Consider the following 17,982-nt stretch of genomic DNA (forward strand, 5'->3'; position numbering starts at 1 on the left):
TAAGTTGTGATGTTTAAATAAAATAAGCACATACCCAATGTTTTATATGATATAGTAGAAGCCCAAAGTGTTACCACAACTAACTTCTAGATGGCAAGTTAGGTGTTTTATTGCGCATATGAATGTAACAATATTGCTCTATATTAAACTTTAAATATGTGACATTTTTAATTTACCATAAAAAGTGTACTTAGTCATCATGTAATAAAAGATCTGTAAATCAAATTTACTGTAACCTCTGCTTTTTAAAATGTTTTTTATATGCTTGATTTTCTGTTTGAGCCTGACCTTAAAGCAGACCTATGAACAAAATTCAAGGTCCCCTTATCCTTTCGACACTCACCCCCATGTATAGATGAGCGAATAAAGTAACAAAAATAATCACATTAGGAGAAAAGTGTTAAACATAGGCAGTGCTGAAGCGTCTTCTAATTAGGAATCTTCAGCTTTTTCAAAATTTTATAGAAAAGCCTATGATGTCCCCCTTGCCTAAGTTTTGCAGGTGGAAGCCGGTGGGTTAACTTTTCTCCTAATGTAGGATTTTTTTTATGTTTCATGCAAAATTTTTACACGGGGATCTAAACAAGCAGACCTCATATTCTGATGCAAGGCCAGCTTAAAGGGAATCTGTCATGCAGCAAAATACCTGTGAGAAGAAGACAAAAGCTTTTATTCCATGAGCGCTTATTTTAACCAAAGGTCCTTGTAGGCTGCATATAAATCAAATGGCATGGGGAACTCTACTACCACAGTATAAAAAAAAAGAGCTTTTCCTTGAAAGGAGGCTAAACCTGTAGACAGTTATTTACTAAAAAATGCTTAAGATTGTTGCCACAAAAGACGCCTGGACCTACAAAAGCCAATGTTCTCTTAGCTTATTGAATGAGGTAATGCTCTGCTGACTTTTATCATCCAATCATGTGCAAACAAAAATATGTTTTTTTCCTTGCACATGGTTGGGTATTCTTTGCAAAGGGATTTTTCACCATATTCACTAAGCTAAGGCTTAAAGTGAACAGCATATTTACCTTTAAAAAGTCACCTCCAAAGTGTTTGTGGTGTTTCTACCATAACATCATTCAAATGTTTGGAAAGGCAGGTTAACACCTTCTGACCAGAGCTGATCTGTCAAAACTGTTAAATCAGACCCTGATGAAAAGGGTGCAAAACCCTTGAAAAGAATGACTTTTTCAAGATGAATGTCCAAGAAGGTCTTGTACTGCAAGTCAGAGCTTCCTTGTAATAACTGATACAATAATGTACATGCATTACCTCATTTTAAGGATGAACATTAATTTTTGACACTACTTCCAAATAATTTTTCTATTGCATGGCTGCATACTAGCTCTGTGGCAGTGATGTCCCATGGAGTAAAGCTTTCCTATTTCCCTAAAGTTAGGTCACTGCCTGGAAACAACAAATCATTTGAGAGTAATGGCAGGTATTTTGCCTTGCAAAACAGATACCCTTTAATATAAATGACCATGGTTTCCTGAGAATTTCCACTATCATTTGGATTAAATGAATATATTTGTATTAATTGGAAGCAGGAGTACACTATTTATTTTGTTATATATAATATTTGCATGTAAAAAGCAATGTGTCATACTTTCAAATACTGTATAAGGCAAACATGCCAGGTCATTTTATCCATTCACCTCCAATCCCACCCTTTAAAAATACTGATAAACACAAAGGAAAAAAAATCAAGAACTAAACTGAAACAAGAGTGATACATAACATCAACATAAATAAATAAATTATAGAAGTGAAAAAAACATAGGCTGTTGGAACTAGTTACTATTTTGGGTTAATAGCCATGGAAAGAGGACAAATTGATCAGCAACAATAAACACTTTGCAATTTAACATAAAAAAAAAATGAAACATAAAATAAGAATGCCATATTGTTTCCTTTAGAATGATCTACCACACAATCTTGGTAGAGCTTTGCTTTCATGCCTTCAATATGGAGCAAACTTCTGTCGGTCTGATTTCTTAACCCCACTCGTCGATGGAATTTTGGCAGTATAAGCAGGTAAATTCCCAGTGGCCCCCGCAGTGGCCGCTGCATTTAATGCCAGGAGTGGGACAGTTTTCATGCCAAGCAGACTGGAGACAGGAACAGCATAGTGGGTGGTCGGTAAAGTTGGTAGGGGGGGAGGGGAATTGACGTTAACCACGGAGGCAGCAGCAGCTGCCGCCAACATAGCCATACAGGTGGGGGTGGAGGAAGGGGTGGTAGACTGAGAGAGGTTCATGTTGAGGTCAACAGGGGTCGTGACGGAAGCAGTCTGGGTGCTCAGTTTAGCCATCTCTAAGCTGCAAACGAAGAGAGGAACAGGAACAAATAGGTTGGGATGGTCAAGCAAGGATAATTTTGGGAAGAAAGGAATGGAATAGGAGGAGCAAACAAAGTTGGGTTGGGTTAGATTGGTCAACAAAAGGAACAGACATATGGAAGGTGGGGAGAGAAAGAGAAAAAAGGGAAAATGAGGGTCAGAGGAGGAACATGTTATGTGTTAAAGAAGAGATATAACAAAAGGGTATTTCATGATTTGATGAGGAAAACATTACTAAGACTTTAAAGAATGTCTTAACATAGGTGCTTGTAATGTCAATGGAAGAAAGAAACCTAAGGACGTAGAATGATAAAAGATGATAAAGCAGAACTTAAAACAAAGGAAACAGAATTTTGATTTCTCCTCAGCACTGGTATGTTTGCCTTTTAGTTTTGCATTTGTAAATAGTACATTCCACTTGCTATATTATTTATAGAACCAGATTATCCTATCTATCTATCTATCTATCTATCTATCTATCTATCTATCTATCTATCTATCTATCTATCTATCTATCTATCTATTCAATATTTCTATTAAGCAAAGCATACATATTAGATATGTTAAAATAGCTTACTGTACATTATTGCTGGTTTCTTTTACAAGGTGAAAGTCAACCACATGGATTTATCAGCACATGCCATGGAGCACATCAGAACATAAAATCTGCCCTCCTGTTCCTCTTTTAATTTGTTCAATAGTACTGGAGTAACAATGTTAACTAGTCACTGAAAGCATTATATCAATTCAGGTCTCCATTACATCATCAAAACATACCAGAAGTCAGTAACATCAGCATTTGTTACAGAAGTTTAATGGAATTCCATTTTCATGTTGGATTTATGGTACACTGTTTTACATACACAACACAAAAACAAATGAGAGTGCTATCTGCACCCATTGATGTTACCTTTATTAAAATAAAACAATGACTGGTGCTTCAGTTAAAGCTGAACTTCAGGCAGACAAATGACACAGATTACTGCAACTCTATGTTTGGTAATACCTAATGGCATTTTTTTTTTAATGCAAGCACTGTAAGTACTTGAATTTGGCATAGTATCAGCCATTTGCAGTCCCTTGTACTGCAGAGCTGAAACTGGAAGAGGAAGAAGCAGCACAAGGAGCCATCAAGTTGTGCTATAGGGCTCATGCGCTAACAAGGAAGATCCTGAGAGGACGACAGACCAGAGTGACAGGCAGTGCCTGTCACTCTGGTCTGTCGTCCTCTCAGGATCTCCCTTGTTAGCACATAAGCTCTATAGCAGTGTACTGCTTTCCTTTCATTGTCCATTGACATGTTGGGGGTAGAGGGGTATAAGGCCTGTAAGGATTATTTAACTGCAGCAGCAAATCATTTGGCAAGTAAAACTGTTCTTTTTTAAATCCATTTCACTGTGTATTTACCTGTTTGCCTGGAGTTCAGGTTTAATGTTCTTGCAGAGATGACATGCCAGATCTGCTTTACATCACTCATATTAACAGAAGTGGATAATAGAAAAGTATAAAGGTGCAATATGTTTTAAAAAAATATGGATTGCACTGCCTTCAGACAACCCACAACTAATGACTATGGGATATATCTGGTTATATCTGTTATTATTATCTTAGTGAAATATTATTGCACATATTTAGAGGTATATTTGCAATCTTCTTTGTTTTCTAAGGCTGTCCTTAAAAATTCCTATTTTTAGTTATGCATTATTTATCATATTGGGATCACATAAATAAGTACACTATTATCCCTACATGGGTGCTAAGGCTCTAATTCTGCTTCCTCTGTCTGGTGGAAGGAATGCTGTTTGAACAGCAATTGCCCAGTGTATGACTTGGCAGATGATTTATAAATCATCCCATAGTGTTAAAATTGCAGATTTGTTTTGTACTTTTTACATCTAAAATTAATTACTCTTAAACTATTTTGGCAGTGCTCCTTCTGTAGACACACTAATAGGAACATCAATATGCCTATTGGCCAAAGCTGCATTACCAGAAGAATTATACAAAAAATATAATGGAAGGAAAAACATGGTCTTGCTGTCCCATTATTGTCATAACTAATAATAATAATAATATAAATAATTGTACCCAAACATTATTTTAGGATAAAAATTAAAAATGGGAATAAAGAAGAACTCTGGTCTAACTCAAAGGTGGGAAATACATTTACAATGCTGTGTTATCGAGATTACAATTAAATAAATCCTTTGACACTTTTACATGATTTCACTGCAAACAGCTAATATGCAGTCTGACATCCCCATATACTGATATACAGCACAGCTGACATTGAAGCCCAGCTGATGTCTTTTTTTTTCTTTTATAGACCTTTACTACCATATGAGGTGATTTGTGACTGTTTTTCACTTGAAAATGCTTTTTTTTTTTCTTAATGGAAATACTCTTTCTGCTCTCCCATCCCACCTGTCTACTTCTCTTCAGCTGAAAATCTGTTCAACATCTTCACATCATGCTTTAATGTACATTAGCAATGCTGAACTACAGCATCCAGCATCCTTTGTTTTGCTCATGTCTGGCTAAAGTTGCTTAGGGCTGCAGCGTTCCTCCTGTCATTAACTGTGAATCTGCATACACATGCCAGTAGGTGGGGTACAAGCCAACAGTGGCACTGTCACTTGAGAACTAAGCACTATGAGCTATTATTCCCCAGGTGAATGAGAGTGCCTTAGTGACAAGTAGGGGCATTTACCTAGTCAAATAGACAAGTCAAATGAACCTTTTTTGAGAGGAGGTTCTATAACCTAGCAATAAGCATCTAATTTGTATTTAAGTACATATGCTGAGTAGCATAATAGAAGTTTAATTTTTACATCAATACTCTTTAAGGTTATTTTGTGACCCCTTTTAATGTATAGTCTCCTTCATTATCTTGTAACCTGCAGACATAGCAATGCTACATATCCAGATCAAAGAATGAGCAGTCAGTAAAAAGTAGAGGGAACTTTGACTCTATATGCTCATTATAACTCAAACCTAAAAAAAAAGATCTGTTGTTCATATATGTAACCACTTTCTTAATAGAAGGTGCCATAATAGCAAGAGGTCACATACTACATCATCAATAACTATTGGATGTCATACAATTATTAAAATATTCAAGGAAAGCCGTACTGAAAGAGATATGGAAACTCCCATTGCTGGTCTCCCTTTAAAATGTTTGTTTCCTAGAAAATGAAGATGGCCCTCTAGCTTTAATCCAGAATAAAGTACACTCAGCTAATCCTCTAATGTTCACCCACACCCCATCATTGGAGCATGGACACAATCGCTCGTGTCAGGATTAGATACAATGAACGGAGGTAATGACTGGCACTGGCTCTGACAATTCTTTACTGAAACAGACATCCTGTACCCGCAATATAACCATATATAATGCGTTTCTGTCTACACGACCTTAGTCATAGCAGCTAAGTCTAAGGCCGTGTAAGCAGAAACATGTCAGAAGTTGTATTGTGTGTACGTGATGTCTTTTCAATAAAGAATTATCGGAGGAGATGAACAAATGTCGGTTATTACTTCCATCCTCTGGCTTCAATGATTTCTAAGTCAGTGGTTTGAAGCAGTTTGATGATTCGGAGTTTAGACATCACACTGGCTTCACCAGATGCAAATGTGTCCCATGATTTAGGAAGTACTAAAGCCAGAGAGTCAGCATGAGAGCCAGGCAATTATTATTTTCAGGAGGTCATTAGTGGCAGTCCTTGTATATCTCTCAAGACAGGTTTCCTTTAAATGCTTAATGGATATCTTAATTTGAAATTAAATATTCAATATATTGCAACCTACTAGTCCTTAGATATGGTAGCTGTATTTGTTTTCTTTTTCGGTACATTTTCTGCAAATACAGAAAAATATCTGCTCAAAATTAGAACGTGCTTTTAAATTCCTGTGTGCTGAACTAATATCTCAAACAGTGTTATCAGATTTCCCATCTGCCCTTTGTGGACTACATACCACCTGCTCTTATGTACTAGAGATGAGGAGGGGAGGAGGTATTTGCAGTCCAAATCAGAAGAACAGCCTATTGTGACAATGCTGCATCTCTATAGATGCAGTACAATAAGTGAGCGTTGTTACCGTAGGACAGGATGTTTGTTACTTGCAGTATCACCAGGTGAAAATAAAGGGAAAATTAGCCTAATAAAAGGAAACTAATGCAACCACCACATCTAAGGACTGGTAAGCTGCAATATAAAAACATTTTGTTTTTAGATTTAGATACACTTTAATGTAGTCAAGGGATTCTTTTTAAGTTTCATTTAACATTATTGTTATTTATTTTGTGTTATTTTTGAACATACTGAAAAACAGTTCAAGTTAAAGTTGGTATTGTGACAATTTCGAACAGGTGTGTAGAGCAGAAAAGAGGCATATACAAATTATGCCAGCATCATGGCAACTAGCTGGTCCTGTCCTGTGCGACATTTATATATGCTTTATACTTTTTTTAAAGGGGGACTTTAAAGCCCAGCTCAAATAGTGTAACTATATATATATATATCATACACTACAACAACATCTTCAAACAAGCATCTCTGGTAGTGTCTTACTGTCTTACTTAGGGCTCAGAAATTAAGTCTGTGCCTATGATTCAGACACACAAAGCTAAATCAGAAATCCAGAGCACAGGGATGTCAAGCTGATATTGATAACATCAATATTTAATAAATTAGTTCTGCTCTTCAAACCAGTACCTAAAATGTTAGACACTGACAATGTCAAATAAACATCCCCAAAATGTAAGACAGACATTGTGGAGGAAATCCATGAACACAAAGTGAGCCAGAATATTACAAGATGTGCCATGTTGCATACAAAATTATAAAAAAATGATCAGTGACAGATATTTTTTTTTTTACAAAGCCATAAGATAATTTGCTTCTATATCCACATTTAAAATACTGTGAATAAAAAAAAAGGTGGTACATTTAATACCAATCATGCAACATGAAAAAACGTATCCATTGCAATGCATTGCAATACAAATGTGTTGTAAAGAAGCTGGGCAAGGTCTTTAAAGGAAAACTCTTGGAGCTACTATTGCTGAATTGTTTATTAAGGTGCATGCTCCAGGGTTATTATCTTTATCCGTACAGTACTAATCTGAAAGTCACTGACCCAGAACAAACATACACATATCTGCTTGCACAATGGCTGCTTGCAGATTTCTATGTGAAATGTTCCTTTAAAGTTGTGAGATTTGGAATTCAGCAAGTTTTATGCAGATTTGTCAATGGCTGATTCATAAATGTTTAGCTAACACACAGCAATGCTTCATCGAGAGGCCATTCTATTCTGCAAAATCTTTAATGCTTTGTAGTTTTACAACATGGAGACAAGGTTTTGTTCATTCATTTTATCTATTCTTTCCATGCAGACTCCATCTACACGTAAGTTGCATTGGTAGGACATTAATGTGTATTTTTCCCCCCTTAGTTTTGGATAGAGCAGTGAAAGGTTAGAACCCCTGTCAGGTTTCGTACTGATATCTGGGGCTCTGTTAGAGAGATTTACCCTCACTTAATTTCCTGATGACAACCTTTCATCAGGAAATGAGAGGAAATGAGGGGAACTTTCTAACAGCAATATAGAACAAAATAGAGAAGAGAAAGGCTAGAACCCCTATTAGATTTTTATTTTTGCCTATGTCCTTGATGCATATTTTCCCTCACTTCCTGTCTGGTGAAACCACTGCCAGCAGGAGAGGAAGCAAGGATAAATCTCTCAAACAGAGCCCCAGATAGCTCTAAAAACTCAACAATAGCTCTAATCCTTCCCAACTCTATCCAAAACTAGAAACAATTTTTTGGCTTTCCATACGCTTTAACAGTGTCTGCACTGAGAGCCCTGATGAGCAAGGATAATAATTATTGCCTTAGTAAACCTTTGCATAAAATGACAGTCAAGTCCTCCTCAAATAGTGACAAGCTGAGTGTTTATACCTCAGAACATGGAACAAGAGCTAAGCTGGCCAAAGTAACAAATGGGAGCAGAAGACCCGGACATGCAATTTTGTGTCTTCCAAGTGTGCTTTACTCAGCGCTCATCCCACAGTACTGTTCATGACACAGGGAAACCATAGTATACCACCCAGAAAAATTCAAGATATTCACACTTATTAGATGACTTCTTTGTCAACACATGTGATAATTAAAAAAATCTCAAAAACAACTGCTAAAGATAAAACTGGCTGGAATGGAAATTTTGTCCCCATTGTTTCCAAGATAAGACTGGCTGTGGTTCATAGGTCTACAGGTACCCTAAAAATGGTAGATCATTTAATTAGATATGTGCATTGTCATTGTTAACATACACACAAATGTCTCATTGATAATGTAGCCTTTATAAAGATGAGGAATTCTTTCTTTCTTAACCTGCAGTAGGAGACTAACATAGACATATATCAAAATATACGTCCTTCGGAGTAGATTTAAAAAAAAATTCACCTCTATTAAATTCTATGCTAGAGGTATGCAATGCATGGTTAAGACCCTTAATGTTGTCCCAGAAGCCACAGATTTCCAGACAGCAAAATATAAGTAGTGTATGCTAGGCTTTCAGTTTGGACTTTCAGTTTGGACTTGACGAGAACTGTGCAATGTTCACCTATGAGAGGCTGTCTACGTCTACACACAGTTTAAATACCAAGAGGAGAGGCATGAGTGAGCTGAAAGTGAATAATGCAGGAACAGTACCTTTGCCTCAGTGGAGTGTGTTCTTTTGCATTTTATAAAGGCATTGGCGGAGGGGGGGGGGGGGGCATGTTGATATTTACCCAGCCTGCCAGTCAATCAAAGACAAGGTTGTTCTGTAAGCAGGTACCGAGGCACCCTACCAGTCTGGCAAGATACAACTGCTCTTTCATGGTACCTCTCTGACAAAATGGCATCACACTTTCCATTAGCAGCAGGACATGGATAGGATTGTACTGAAACTCTACTATTGCTTAAACTGTTATGCAGAATGACAGTAGGGCTCCCACCAGCTTTACAGCAAAATGCTGTTTTTTGGGCAACATGGTAATACTGCACTCCTTGTTCTGCTTGCATGGTTTCAACATGGCATTGTTTCTGACGCAGATAAAAAGGCTATAATTCTACGATAATGCATGACATCAATTAGTGCCCATTTTTCCCTTTTTTTATAGTTCTCCATAGGGTAACGGGATGACACAAACTAGTGTCCTCCCGTCACCCTAAGCTCAGTATACCACGAGCTACAGCTCGCGGTATACTGAGACGCCGCAGCCGGAGCGGATCCCGACATCGATGTCGAGATCCGCCCAGCTGCGTGAGTGACAGCTGGCTCTGCCTATCTAGAGGCAGAGCCAGCTGTACCCGCCCCCTCCCCCGTCCGTTCCGCCAGTCAGCGCTGGCGGATCGTAGCGGGGAGGGGGGAATCCATCCCCTCCCCTGTCACGGCAGAGAGACACCGGCGTGTGTTCGCTTACCTCCCGATCTACTGAGCCGTCCTGTGACAGTCTCATTGTCACAGGTCGGCTAGAACTATGAGGTGAGTGAAAAGCATTCACCTCATAGTTCTCATTTAAAGTCCACTGCATATGATTGGGAGTTCACTACCTGAACATTTTCCAATACTCTAGTAAATCAACCAGTGTGTGCATATTAATATACCAAAGGGCCTACTGTTTGACAATTTCTTTCTCTGTAACAAAAAGGACTATTTTTGATATGTGTGCATAGGGAAGGGAGAGGTGCACCTTGCAAACTAAGGCTAGCCAAGAAGAATTCTACTATGTGTGCTGTACTACAGATATGTAGAACACAGTTGGTAAGTAAGACTCATTTCTATACTAATACATTTAACATCTAGTGACCCTGTGCATAACTCTTTTCTCATGTTATAAAAGTGCAGAGCATTCTGATCTGTTCTAAGAACACAGTTGATCTATAGGCAGTGGATGTTATGTTCTATTCATTTTACATAGCAAGAACTTCCTGTATGCACAGTGTGTACAGTCTGTTTACAGAACACCAGTAATAAATAGCATGGAACAAGTACATAATGCGTTGGTATCAATAGGATTTTATCACAAATAATTCATTTTTAGATACACAAGAATGCATTAGTTTGCATATATATTTTAGAATAAAGTACGTTGAAAATGAGAAGAACAGTACTTTATCAGTTCTTTAACATTTATTTGCTAAAATCTATTTCTCATTTAAAATGTAGCACTACAAATGCAGTGCATACTGTGTTACTAGTCATTGATGCATTTAAACTGGATGTCTCCTTATTTTGGCCATCTTCCCATACATGCTCTGTTAATGGTAGAAGCAAATGCCATGTCTTTTTTGCAGATTTTTATGTAACAAGTCTAGAATGTAATTTTCATTTTACAAATTAAATCAGTCTTGCCGTCTGTTTTTCTGTCATTGCATTAGAGGGCACACAGGCACAATTCTTGCTCTTATTTTAATCTGTAAATGGATTACTCTAATATATAGTTTTATAGAAATGCTCCAGGCTAAATAATAATGTGGAGTAGTTCATGGGGGATGAAAAGCAAGTTTTACTTAGCTTTGTCCCCCATTTCAAAAGCTAGTTTTTCTGAAGGTCTTGTATTTCCTTGTCCAGGTGTTGGTCAGCTGATGTCTATGTATTTGTGGCACAATGATGTCCACATCAGAGGCTAAAATATGTCATTGACTGTAACAGGATCTAGATCTGGACAATGAAATGCTTTCTGGATCTTCAGCAAAACAAAATACTAGAATCACTTTCTGTTTTGTTGACAATTGAGGAGTGAATCTTCCCAGACACAGACAGCTATAAACTTGACAGGGGTCTAGCCCCACCCCACTCTTACCAAAACTATTTAAAAAAATTGCCTTTATATAAACTTTAACTCATTACCCCGTCATCTGCTTCCAATCCATATTCTCCTATGGCTCGGGCCACCCAAAACTAAAATGCCAGTTTTTGGTAGATGAGGGAGAGTTAAATGATCTGGCAATTTCTTATATCTTTCAAGGATTTTGACTGCGCTTCTGGGTCTCCCTACAATGCAACCTCCCGTGGCTATCATTAAAGGCGTTAACACACCTGCTGTTAGATTTTTTAATTAATTTTATATTTTGGAGAATACAAAAGAAGCTTCTAAAACACACCCACATTGAAAGTAACAGAGTTGGGAGATATGGCAGGAAGATCTCGCTCTTGGAGTATCTAAGGCATTTAAAAAGTCTGTGACCCACCAGGGTCCATCTGTGACTATAATATCACAGTTGGGTTGACTGACCCTTTAGTGTTTTTTTCACTTGAAAATAGACATTAGATGACATTCTTCCAATATGGAATTTTTTTGCTGGTTTGAATGATGATATAATGCCTATGGGGCACCCAAAGCCAAGACGTCTTAGGGGAAAAGTGACTAGTCAAGGTAAAAAAATTGTGTGATCACTACTGTTTGTTACCTGGTAAGCTGGAGAGAAGAGGGTTGATTTACTAAAGGCAAATGGGCTGTTCACTATGCAAGGGAATTTGCACTTTGCAGGTACATTTCCTTTTAGCTTAGTGAATGAGGTGAAGCTCTGTTGACTTCCATCACCAAATCATTTTATTTTCCTTGCACATGATTGGGCATTCTTTCACTACATTCGCCAAGCTAGTGAAAACCTCCCTGCACCTTCCCTTGCAAAGTTAATAGCCTATTTACCTTAAGTAAATCAACCCCCATAGTGTCCTCCCACACTTCTATGCATAGACTAAACATGAACAGTTGCCTGACCATTAGTGTTTACGGACCTAGCAGCCATTACATATGCCTGAGTGTAATCAGACCAGCCTTTACTATCTATGTCCAGGGTTAGTCCATGATCAGCAGAACATAGGCTGCCTTCATGGTCACGCTAAAATGTTTATACATAGTTAATTGCTAACAAACATATTGTGCTGCCCTGTTTAAATAACATAGTACACACGGAATACCCTTTGTTTATAGTTCTGAATTCAAAACATATAAAACACCCAACTCCCATTTGAATTATGATTACTGACCCTGTCAAAAGTACAAATATTTGCAAAAAAGTATTTCAGAGATTACTAGATATAGAGTTAATACTGAGGGTTAAGAAAGGGGAAATTATTAATGGGAGAGATGTAGAAAAACTTACCTGGCATTAATGAGGTACTGTGCTAAGCTGATATTTGCTGGAGATCCTGTGATTGTGACTTGTCTTTCGCCATTGCCTTCTGAAGCATTTGCAATCTTGATCTGTGCCCCTGACATCTGCCTGATTTCGTTAATCTTGCTGCCTTGTCGGCCAATAATGCAGCCTATTAGCTGAAAGCCAGAAACATTCTTTCATCAAGATATTGCAATACCAAACCGATTAAAGAATACACTAACAACCAAGAGTACAATACTACTAGTTATCCATTTTTGAAGCTGGGAGGGCTGCTAGTATGCACATTAGATAATCCCTTACCCAATAAAACCAAAATGTTGTCTTGTCCCATTCTGCATAGGTGCTGGTTGCATCTATTGTCTTTAATGGGCTGGCAATAATCTATCACTCTTCTATCTAAAGGGCAACCCATTATTGTAATATAAACAAACCTGTGCAGTACGATAGATATGATTTCAGATATTGATGTACATAAAGTCAAACTAGAGTTTGGTGAGATTTTACATATTATTTTATTTGCAATTTAAGCATGACTGTTGGAGGCATGGAGTAGAGAAAATGTTTGTTTCCCAAAGAAAGGAATTACATTTTCGTGAAAATGTACCGTATTTGAGATGTGGTATGTACTGTATATATACATAAATCCATACACAACATTTGTAATTTATGTAGGTTCTGTTGGAGAGTGTAAATTATTTTAGATTGTAAGCTCTCAAAAACAGGGCCCTCCTAACCATCTTATCTTTATATTGTAAAGCACTGCGTAAACTGTTGGTGCTATATAAATACTATATAGTAATACATGCTGTATAATAATTCAGGTAATCGAAAACAACCATTACATTTCAGTTTAGAGCAGATAATTAGATGATTTCTGTTGTACCAGGTAATAAGTCAAAAAGATCCTCTAGATTAGAAGCACAGCAGAGTGTACTGCAACAATCAGATTGGAAACAACAGATTTCATATCTGAGTTATACAGAACCTGCTTGAATACAGTCTCATTATAGTAGTAAGTCAGTCAGTGAGGTTAAAGGTAGACTCTAATCTCCGTAAAAGGCACCAGAGTGTGATAAGAGATTCTGTGAAAGAATTGCTCCATTAATTGTGCACAGACTGACACAAATTCAGACATGAATACCAGAGGCCTGAAAAGCTGCTGATCAAGGACAACTTGATAGAAACCCCTAGATCCCTAGATCCAGGTTACAGGCATCCGTTCCTCCTGGGGACACCAGTAAATCATCTTACAAAACTGTAGGATAGTGGACGAGCAGCAGGACTGTCCTCTGAGCATCTCTTAAATGGCAGGTTGCATCATTTATCTGTAAGCAACTAGGCCTAAAGTAAGACAAGGCCTCGCATACTCACGAACCCAAGCAGTTGGTTCTGTTGTTTAGAGTTGTAGGTGGCCAGAGGTGATCAAGTCATTGAAGAGTGGATAATCCACAATGTGCTTAAAACCAGCAGTAGCAGCAGTATGAAGGTACTTCCTCTTAAGCTGAAAAGTAGGGAAGGAGCGCGTTCATGCAACACTCCACCTAGTGGATGACATTAGTGCCGAGTTTCCTCAGGCATGACATGGTGCCCAACAGTGGAAACTGTGAGGTAGCTGCTCTTACTGCAGCCTGACCAGGCATACTTATTAAATGAGTTGTGAGAGACTGGGTCACGCCAAAAGGCTGTGTCATTGCCCTAGAACTGGAAATAACTTTTCATACAGCCTCATGCCTTTCCATTGTGCAGATAGGCTGCCTGCCAGAACCATTGAAACAAGTGGTGCTAATCCAAGGATAGTGGGATGTATTCAGAAAAGGAGGGAAGTTTGCCTGCTCTGCCTCGCACCCGCTGCCATGCTGTCGCAGCTGTGGCACCTGAAGTGGTGCTAGGGCTCTGATGTGAAGGGGGACTGATGACTCTGATGTCAAGCGGGAGATATGAAGTGGGAAACACACTTGTTTGTGTTTATTGGTGGGGTCCCCTCCTTAAATCCATACCAGAACCCTATCTTGGATAATGTTCTGGCATGGATTTTGCAGGGGCCACAAGTAATTTTTTACATTTTTACATTTTTACATTTATGCTTTTGAAATTTTTTTTAGACTGTGTCACTTTAAGATTTTACATACTTTTAAAGTGTGCTATGACCTTTTTTTTATATGCCCTATTTTCAAGTATCTTGCATAGTATAGTATTTTGCATACAATCTAATGTACAAAAGTCTGTACAATATTAATTTTTACATGATTCCAATTGTTACATAAATCAATACAACACAATGTATTAGTTCATATTTTCCTATGATTAAAACGTTTTAGTGCATAAAACCACAGCACATAATAATGAGATAATGTCCCATGACATAACTACATGCTAAAATTCTAGGATGTTCGGTATATTCTGCAAAGAAGTTATTGAATACCAAAGTAACATTGCTACATTGGCCAATTTTTCACAGTTCCTGCACCTTTAGATTTTTAAAATGCAAATCCACCACTTTGAAATGTCACGTGACACATTTGCCAGGCTATAAACAGGATGAATAGAAGTTGTGAAGTTGCTTGATGAAGCAAATGCGTTGGTGAATGTGGTTATCAATATGGTGAATAATTCATGTAGTAAATAATACGAATAATGTAGTGGTAAATGTTACATTCAGCGCTTTCTGAATACAGCATATTATTTTAACTGAGAAGCGCTATCAATATGGCAAAACTGATATAGATAACCATAAATTCAACCACAGAGCTAAGCAAATAATTTTTACCCATACCAATTAATGACGTGCTACATATTTTGTGAAATGCACTATAAAATAAACAAGGAACCTGACTGGCTGTTGTAACTGGCTGACAGAACTGCATTCTACTTTTGTTTCCGCATTTAAAAAGCAGATCCACAGAGTAATGCATATATACCTAAACTATAAGGCAAGTCAGTAAAACAAAGCCATCTTCTCAGTGCAGTATATTTTCGGTTTAATAATGTCTAGCTGCTTGTTCAGTAAATAATTCCTGGGACTGACATATCAATTGCTGAAAGCCTCGGGTAAGCTAGAAATAAAGCCTGTTGTAGTCTGAAAGCAAATGTTTAAAGACTTAATAAAAAGCACATTCGTCTTAGCAACAATAATTTACTGCTTGTGGTAAGTCAACAAAAACTTATCACATCCAAAAAATCAGCTTATCAGACCTGAAAAAATACTAACCCCTTACCTCAACCTAACCGCTAATACTGGATGTATTCCAGTAATCAGAAGCAGGAGTGGGTAGGGTAAGTCAATCAAACTCCTCATTTGCTCCAGTGAGCTAGAAGAACAGAGTATGCCTAAGCATTGTCACATGTGAAGAAAGTGTTGCTATGCCTCTAATCAGGAATTAAACTAAAAAATTATATACGTAATGGTGAATTCGGTTATTTTTTTTACTGATTTGTTTTGTCACTCAATCAAACAGCTTAACTTTAGATTGTAAATACAAGGCAACTTCAAACGCTAACCCTAAACCTCTTGTGAAATTTACACTTTTATGATGACAAATAATGTAATATAACTAAATACTGTCACAACTATCGTAGTTGCAATAATACTATTACATTTGTGCAACATATTTTTGGTGCCTTTATACAATGCAACAAATAATTTGTGCCAAAAAACCTGAGCACTCATATCAAATGATCCCTTCAAATCAACGGCAGTTCATAATTAACACATAATCCACCACTTAAAGAAGACCTGTGCTGTCCAAGCTGTGTCCAAAAAGGAGAACAGTGAGCAACATAGTAATCCCCAACTCTCACTCCAAATGTCTACAGCCTTAGGGGTCTATTCACTAAAGGGTGAAGAGATTGGAGAAGGCAGGAGAAGTGAACAATCTAGGACAACATAGCTGAACTGGAAAGTGAGCTGACTTGGAGAATTTTTCCAAATCAGCTATGTTGCCCTAGAATGTTCATTTCTCCAAACTCTCCACCCTTTTGTGAATAGACCCCTATTAGAGTCACAGACAGCATTGCTGTAGATGTTCCCAGACTGCAGCACTGCAGATACTGTATACAGCTACAGTATAAGGATCAAAAGAACACAAAAGGCTGGCTGGCTGAACAAGATATAACGGAAAATCAAAGTGGTGGCACTTACATGTGAATCCCGGGATCAGGAGATGGGCGGCCTATATGGAGGATCGGAACACTCGTGATGTGTGTCCGACTTTGGCTGGTGTGCTGCTCAGAGGAGTACATCCACAGAAGGGTGTGAGCGAGAAGAGGGGACTTCGCCCGTAGTGCCGTTAGGGAAATGCGGGCTGTGGGCGGTGTAGAGGAGAACCAGGGGGAACCCGGCGGTGTCAGCAATAGACAGGGCTGTTGCAGCTGCGGCTGTGGGTGTCGGCAATCGGTCACTGTCAGGTCTGCTTGGGACAGTGTACGAGAGTCTGTGTGCGGGGGCAGCTGACAGATGCCGAGTGGTCGGCTCACTGATGAGATAGAGAGGGATCAGGGAGAAAAAGAGCGACGCGTTTCGAGGTACTACCTCTTTTTCAAGCTCGGGTAGAACGGTAGGACGGTGGCGGGAATCCGCCGGTTTTAAAAATGACAGGTGGGCGGAGCTAGTAGTGGTAAGCGGCGGTTCAAAATTGAGAACGTAGCTGCTGGAACCGGGCATGTATTTAGAAGCTTGGTGTGCATTGAGGCCATAAATGACTGATATGTAGGGAAAAGGACAATGGGAAGGAGTTACTATCATTGTTATTATTGTTGTTGTTAAAAAAGGGGGAGCCATTATGCAATAAAAGTCATATTAGGATAAAAAGCTACTATGTTTCTACATTGGAAATGGTGCTATGGTTAAAACAGGACCTTAGTTGAAAGGCTACTAAGTTGGAAATGTCTTTATTAAAAATGTCTTTATTAAAAGCACTAAAAATAATGTTATAAAAGAGAAAATGGAAAAAATATTAAATAAAAATAAAAATAAAATGAATAAAAATATGTATTAGAGAACCGTTCCTTTTGTTCATCATGTGGGAACCCTTTTTGATAAAAAACCACTTGCTCAATGAAGGACACTGAGTGAATGGGAGACAGATGTGTAACAAGAACCAGTGTGCTGACACTTAGAGTTGTCGTGTAGGGCATTGGTCTATGAAGTTTTATGTGATGGTCAAGATCTCTAGTTCTTCGTTGAGTCCTGTTGGGGCAAGAGTGTTAAGTCTGTAGATCCAAAAAGTCTCTTGTCTACACAACCTCTGAAATCGCTCAGCTGGAGAAAAACGGGTAGGAATGTGTTCAATGGCGAACACGTGTAAGTCCTGAATCCGTTTGCCATGTTTAGCGGCAAAGTGTCTGGGGACACTATGGTCACGATCACCAACAGCAATGAAGCGTTTGTGTTCGCCTATTCTCTTTCTTAGGGTACGGGTGGTGCGTCCAATATACAGTAAGCCGCATGGACACTTCAGACCATAGACC

The 17,982-nt window shown here is 38.2% G+C and overlaps 1 protein-coding gene across 1 annotated transcript in view; it reads right to left on the reverse strand.

Annotated features, from left to right (window-relative positions):
- Positions 1–1,860: 1,860 nt before the first annotated feature.
- LOC108788897 (poly(rC)-binding protein 3-like) overlaps positions 1,861–17,982 on the reverse strand; it is a 162,145-nt gene continuing 146,023 nt past the window's right edge. Inside the window, exons 13-14 of the mRNA XM_018558799.1 lie at positions 12,502–12,671; positions 1,861–2,321 (exon numbers count right to left, since the gene is read on the reverse strand). Of these exons, the coding sequence (XP_018414301.1) occupies positions 1,964–2,321; positions 12,502–12,671 (528 nt within the window). The 3' untranslated portion in view covers positions 1,861–1,963. The remainder of the gene's footprint in view (positions 2,322–12,501; positions 12,672–17,982) is intronic.

Source organism: Nanorana parkeri, unplaced genomic scaffold (genome assembly GCF_000935625.1).
Source record: "Nanorana parkeri isolate BGI_ZX_2015 unplaced genomic scaffold, ASM93562v1 scaffold359, whole genome shotgun sequence".
NCBI classification, from domain to species: Eukaryota; Metazoa; Chordata; class Amphibia; order Anura; family Dicroglossidae; genus Nanorana; species Nanorana parkeri.